Genomic DNA, 6,799 nt, shown 5'->3' on the forward strand with positions numbered 1-6,799 from the left:
TTAACTCAAAGAAACTAACAATCAGGGAAACTAAGAACTAACCAAGAATGCATATATCAACACTAGGGGAGTACATAGGAATAACACAGGCAGGGGAACAAGAAACAAAACCAAAACCGATTACTAAATCAGACACCAGGGTTTAACAAGCACAAAGGGAAAAAAACAGGGAGCTAAATACAAAAACAGAGGAGGTGGGATTCGAACACAAGACAAGAAGGAACTCAGGACCGAGGGGCAAACAGACAGCACATGCTTAATACATTGAGCCACGAGACCAGACAGGAGACAGGGGAGAACAAGGACTGACGTGAAGGATGGAATGACCAGCACCACCTGCTGGTCAAACGGGGAAGGGACACGGAAGGACCACAGTGGGGGGCTGACCCTGACAGTAAATGCATTTTCTTTGCATAATGATTTAAAAATGTACATTTTCAGAAAGATGTTTGGTCCCTTTCTCAACAGTATAATTTAGTTAATGGGAAAAGTCTTTTTATAATAATGAAACTACTGCAATTTTTTTGCTTCCATCTAAAATCTACGATAGTTCAACTTTCTTTGCTAAATAATCTCTAGCAACAAATATATCTGGTCAAACTTTCAAACAAAACTATTTGGTCTTATATTTAATTGGATTATAAAGAAATCACACAAAAGGTTTTTCTAACTTGTGAAAATAGTTTGTTTATTTTCATATAACTTGAAGATGATGGGGTGGACACTGACAATGACATGACAGGGTGGACAAAGGCTGTAATACGCGCACTAGAAGAGAATACGTCTATTATTAAACAACACGAAATCATTATAAAGAATCATACATTGATAAACATTATAAAGAATGGTTTTCATTTTTTCCATCTCTCTCTCTCTCTCTCTCTCACACACACACACACTGAGCTCATTAATACCTGTTTTCTTTCCAGTACCTCTGTCTTTATGCCACCTGTCCCCCACTCTCTTTCTCCAGGCACTTTCTTCTCCTTACTATTTCAGCTCCACTTTGATCCATTCCAATGAAAAGTCAATTCAAAACATTCCCTCACAAACTGCTGACCCCCTTTATTTAGTGGTCTGAAAAAACTATGCAGTCTGATTTAATTACGTAGGAAAAGTTTGTAAAATAGAAAATTAAGATCAACAAAACGTTAGGAGTCACATGTATCGAGCTAAGCAGGGGAAACAGGTGTGATTGCTTGACACCAGGCTAACGTTAGGAACAGACAAGATAGACAGCGCCATCTGCTGGCCAAACAGGAATATGACGGGACTGGCAGGGACAAATACTGACAATGCAATGATCCTGACAAGTAATTGATTTCACATTTATTATTTATGATTTTATCAAAGGATTATCAATGCAAATGTACTGAACTATTTTCAAACTGAACTGCATTTATCCAGCACACTGTGAATCACTGGCCAGGCATAATTAAAGTGCTCCGTTCTGTACCTGGTTCCGTATGTGAGGATCCATAGATCAGCATGGTTTTCACCAAGACTTCCGGTTTCCTTCCACAGTCCAAGAGCATGCAGTGGTGTCTTACAGTGAGAGATTGTGTGAGTCTGTGCCCTGTGATGGACTGTAATCCCATCCAGAGTGTCCCACAGCTGTAGGTCTATGTTTGTAGCTGTCAGAAACATTAAAGTTGATTTACAGCAGGGGTGGGCAATCTTATCCGCAAAGGGCCGGTGTGTATGCGGGTTTTTGCTGCAGCTCTCTAATTAGATTACTGATTAGAGGACTGATTGGTTGAAGAGTCCTCACACCTGGCGAATAAGTTTACCCACCCCTGGTTTAGAGACACCAGTTCATTTAGGTTACATGTTTTTGGATGTTACTGTACTGGGAGAATATCCTCACATGCACTGGGAGAGCATTCAAATTCTACCCACACATACCCCCTTTCAAATCCACCACTGTCAGCTTCTACCTTCCACGAAAATTAGCCATTTTCTTCCATTTATATTATGTTTAATTTATTAAAATATGTAAGCTGATAAAAGTTTTAACATGGAGATCCATTCTGTGAGGGATGTTCTTTGAAATTATGGCACCAGCTAATTAGTTTCTAACTTTTTATTTGACACAGCACAAATACAAGATCTCTCAGAGCTGAGGATTGTTCTGCTGGGAGGGAGGTGGACTGGGAAAAGTTCAGCAGGAAACACCATCCTGGGGAGAGAAGAGTTTGTCACTGAGCGAAGAACTGCACAGTGTGTGAAGAGACAGAGGGAAGTGGCTGGGAGGCAGGTCACTGTGGTCGACACACCAGGATGGAGGATGAGCTGGTCTGTGAAGGAAACTCCAAAGCTGGTCAAACAGGAGATTGTGCACAGTGTGTCTCTGTGTCCCCCAGGACCCTGTGCTCTGTTCATTGTTTTAAGGGTAGATGCATCATTCACAGAGACACACAGAAAGTCAGTGGAGGAACATCTGGAGCTTCTCAGTGGGACAGTCTGGAGACACACTATAGTGCTGTTCACCAATGGAGACTGGCTGGGAGACAGAAATATTGAGCAGCACATAGAGGCTGAAGGGGAGGCCCTCCGGTGGCTGGTTGGGAAATGTGGGAACAGGTATCATGTTCTCAACAATGAGAAGAGGGGTGATGTCACTCAGGTCACTGAGCTGCTGGAGAAGGTGGAGGAGATGGTGGCAGGAAACAGTGGATGTCACTTCACTGTGGGAGAAAGAGCAGGAAGCAGTAAAGACATAAAACAAACTTCTCAGGAGGAATGGAGCAGAAGAGAGGAGCAGCAGATAGAGATGATGTCACGGCAGGTGGATGATGATCAGACAGACGAACCTCCAAGGAAGAGGAGGAGGAGCAAGAGTATTTCTCCTCCTCCTTATTGTAAGTTTATCTACTGTACACACATTTTTTAGCTGTGATACAGTTTGGTTCCTGTAAATCCGTACAGGAAGCAGAGTAACGGACCAGCCCTCCTCTGACCATGTGGGTTACGTTTGGCTCTGGGGAGCAACACTGACAGCTTCTATAATCAAGCTGATTTCTCAGTGCTGTCACTGTGTAAACAGGAAAACGAATTTCTCTTCCTCTTGCCTGTGTTTCATTTTTTATGATCACAATCCTTTACCACGTAATGTGTAATTACCATTTGTAAATATTATTCAGGAGGCATTTGTGTATAATTCCTTCTGTGAACATCACCTGATTACTATTTTTTTAATAACCTCTAGATTTTATAATGTTATATTCTGCACTATCACTGTAATATGGCCTGTTGTTTATATTGTTTTTCAGTTAGTAGAGAATCTTCACCCCCCTCTGAAGCCAGATCTTCAGTACTGGGTGGAGGACGGGGACCTCGGCTGTCCCACAAGAAGGCATCAGAGAGGGCAGAGAATTACCAAGCAGGAGCATCTTCATCAGGTTATGGAACACAGACGTCTGCATCTGCAGCCCCCTCTGAAGCTGGAGACTCAGGGTGGCTCAGCTGGTTATTTAAACGATTTATGAGGAAATGATTTTGTAATAAACTGGGGAAATACCAAGCAGGGACGTCTTCATTGGCTCATGGAATGCTGACATCACAACAAGCCAGGGACATTCCTCAGCCTTGTCAGATACTGAAAGCACTTATGAGGGATCTTAGGGCTGGGAGACGTGGCAAAATGTTTTTTCACAATGTATCTTTTTTATGTCAGTCTTTAATGACAATCCTATAATGATATAGTGATAATTATCATACACTGTAAAAAATTCTTGTAAAAAAACAGTAAACAACTGGCAGCAGGATTGCCATTATGTTACTGTAAAATTAAGTTTTTTTACTGTTACTGAAGTTTTCTGTTTTGTACTGTTAATAGAAAATACAGTACAGACTTGTTTTTGAGTACCTTCACAGTATAGTACTGTAAACTAAAAAATACATTATACAGTATATAGACTTTTTTTTTTCTTTTACTCTCTTACAGCTGACTGATTTGTTTTAATACAAATTTTAGTTTGTATTTTTTTTTACATACATTTTAATACACCTAGTTTTTTTACCCTAAATTAATACTGACTTAGCAGGTTATACACATAAAAATAGTCATGCTAGATATGATTAAAGGCACCTTAGTTAATAAAAAGGCAATAATAGACCTTACTGGTTGCCCCAAAATCAAAACATCCCAGCCTGGAACATTCAAACTGTTGTACAGTATGTGTAGCTTCTGAAACAGACCACAAATAACACATAATAACAGAAATAATACACAGTGTAAGAATAATAGATGTCATGAGTAAAAGAATGATTGTGAGAATTAAAAATTATGTCAGACTGAGAGAATGGAAGAGGGGTTCAGACTTCTTGCTCTGTTAGGGAGAATGGGAGAAGGAGGGCGAGAGTGAGAGAAAGAACAAGTTAGAGGAATGAGACACGCTGGTGTTATATGTGAGTAACTTCACTGAGTAAGCTCACTATTTATACTCACAGTCCATGAGCCTCCTCAGCAGAGTGGATACATGTGGATTGAACATTGTTGCCTTTTAGTTGGTGACTTGGCCAGTTTTCTTTGATAAGACTTTGCCCCGTCCAGCCTTGGTGCTTCTCTCGGGGTTTATTCCAACAAACCCCCTGAAAAAATGATAGTGTTACTTAAGACACTGTAACTGTGATTAACAGCACAATAAAAGGTAGCAAATGCATAGATTCGCAATAGCATGTCATCAAAAAAGATAACAAACAATACAGGTTTTAAAGTATCAAACCTTTGGATAAATTTGAGTGTGCATACTGCCTCTTCCTGGAATTGGAGATTGAAGTTGTAGAATGTGGAAAATATTGCAGCAAGCCCTGTCAAGAAGGTGGGCTGGATCTCCCAGGGTGGTCCTACCCCCCAGGACGGTCCTACGACGTGGCTCTCAAGGCTGACCATCCAGCACTGAAAATTGGTTCCTGCTCTTTCACCTGAAACTTTTTAGTCCATGTTTGACAGCAATTGTGTTGAGTGATGAAAAATATAGTATAGTATAGTACTGTTTGAAAAACCTTTTTTTATCCATTATGAATATTCTATCCAACTATCCAACTCTTTCTATAATACCCTGAATCAGTATTTCTGTAACAGATACTGTCTCTCATTTCAACTGCCCCAGTAACAACAAGTAACACTAAAAATTACCATGGTACAATCAATGGTGTTTCCCAGTGCTTTTGTTATAGCTTTGTGTCTATCCGAACAAACATGGAATATGAATGAGATGGCATACAAGACTCACATTCCCAGAATGCATTTGGTATCTGTCCTGATAAATTACTAAGAAAAAAAGCTTTCCTCTAGTACTTCCTGTCAGATGATCAAGGGAGGAAGTGGTCAGACAGTATGAAGGATTTAAACAAAAAAACAGCTGGAAGATTATTTATAAAACATATGTATGTAACATATGTAAAAACTACTATTGCTGAACAGGATTAAAATAACCGACTTAAAAATTATTACTACATAGAATTAAATTAAAAAGTAGTCGGTACCTAATTGTAAATCAATAGCCTGATTAGCACAAGGTGACTGAAACACAAAATTGCAGATCTAGGTCAAAATGACCAAGAAACTCATCCCAGAATCCATCAGTTTGATCTAACAGGCCAGACAAACAGCGGAAACAGGGAGCTGAAGGAGGCGCTGTCCACATCACCTCCTGGCAGCAGGTGGGGTAGTTTCTCCTCCATGGCAGCGGAGCCTGAGCTGGAGACAGAGCAGCTGTCTAGGTGCCCTGGGTGTCGGGCAGATGTTTCTGGGGTGCTGGAGCCGACGCTCTGGTTCTCCAGATCCACAGAAGAGGAGAGCGGAACCGGGAGCTGCTGAAACACCATCCTCGCCTCCTTGACCTCCTCCTCCTCTTCCTCCTCCTCTCCCTGTCCAGAAGCAACGAGCAAGGGGGAGCCCCTGTCCTCACTATTTCCACCCTCCTCATACCCGAGGTCATCTTCCTCCCTCTCCATCACACCCAAGATGTCTCCCAGCATGGAGGGACCGAGGTCCACGTAGAAGGACAGGACGGACACGGCGTGTTTCAGGCCGGCACTGCGGATGGGGGTGGAAGGCAGCTCTGTCAGCTCCCCAAAGTGCTTCTCGTCCAGCTCCGGGTCCTGGGAAACACCGGCTGCTGTGGCGCCATTGGCTGCCCCGCTGTCCTGCTGCTTCAGGGGGCTGGACGAGAGGCTGTGGGTCACAGGGGTGTCCCCCCGGCCCCTGTTCCTGTCGTTGAGATAGGGTAGGGACATGGCGCTCTTCATTAGGGATGGCGAGCTTCCAGTGGGGACAAGGCCTCATTTTGCCGGTCCACCCGAGTCACTGATTGAGTCACCAGCTGATACGGAATGTCCGGAACAGGAGGCTGAGCTTCAGGGATCGTAATTGCATTCCCCCATCCATGAGGGGCTCTCCCATCTGAATGCCGAGAAAGTAGGTGTTCCCAAAAGCATCACCACTCTCACCCACATACATCGTATGGTGGAAGTTCCCCAGTGGGGCGCTGATCATCTCCAGTGTAAGTTCCATCTGAGATCGACATTTAGACTGGGACGATGTTTGAGGGTAGGCATCCTGGGCATCTTGGCACTTCCTGATGACTCTGCAGAAAGTCTTTTTACATATATGGGGTCAGCAGGTGATCAAGGAACAAACAAATCCAGGTCTTGTGGCATCATCGCCATAGCAGTCGTCTGGAAGAGTCACTCAGGTTCCTGGAACGTCACTCACAGCCTCTGAAGCTACACTGGAGAAAGACAGAGCAGATATCAGATCAATGTTTTGGTGAATTTCATTAAATCACTCAGG

At 42.8% G+C, this 6,799-nt stretch overlaps 1 protein-coding gene and 1 pseudogene across 1 annotated transcript; one reads left to right on the forward strand and one right to left on the reverse strand.

The window, feature by feature from the left end:
* The first annotated feature begins 1,488 nt into the window (after positions 1-1,488).
* LOC111852886 (GTPase IMAP family member 9-like) lies at positions 1,489-2,893 on the forward strand. The gene is made up of 2 exons (XM_072705238.1): positions 1,489-1,510; positions 2,097-2,893. The coding sequence occupies exons 1-2, from the start codon at positions 1,489-1,491 to the stop codon at positions 2,891-2,893; spliced, it is 819 nt and encodes a 272-aa protein (XP_072561339.1).
* A 2,693-nt stretch (positions 2,894-5,586) lies between these two features.
* On the reverse strand, positions 5,587-6,675 carry LOC111852885 (cdc42 effector protein 4-like; annotated as a pseudogene).
* Positions 6,676-6,799: the final 124 nt, after the last annotated feature.

The sequence above is a fragment of the Paramormyrops kingsleyae genome, chromosome 22, assembly GCF_048594095.1.
Source record: "Paramormyrops kingsleyae isolate MSU_618 chromosome 22, PKINGS_0.4, whole genome shotgun sequence".
NCBI classification, from domain to species: Eukaryota; Metazoa; Chordata; class Actinopteri; order Osteoglossiformes; family Mormyridae; genus Paramormyrops; species Paramormyrops kingsleyae.

Coding starts and splice junctions, on each gene's coding strand:
- LOC111852886 (XM_072705238.1), top strand. CDS start 1,489: ATGGTTTTCACCAAGACTTCCG. Junction 1,511..2,096: donor GGTTTTCACCAAGACTTCCG/GTTTCCTTCCAC, acceptor TATTTGACACAG/CACAAATACAAGATCTCTCA.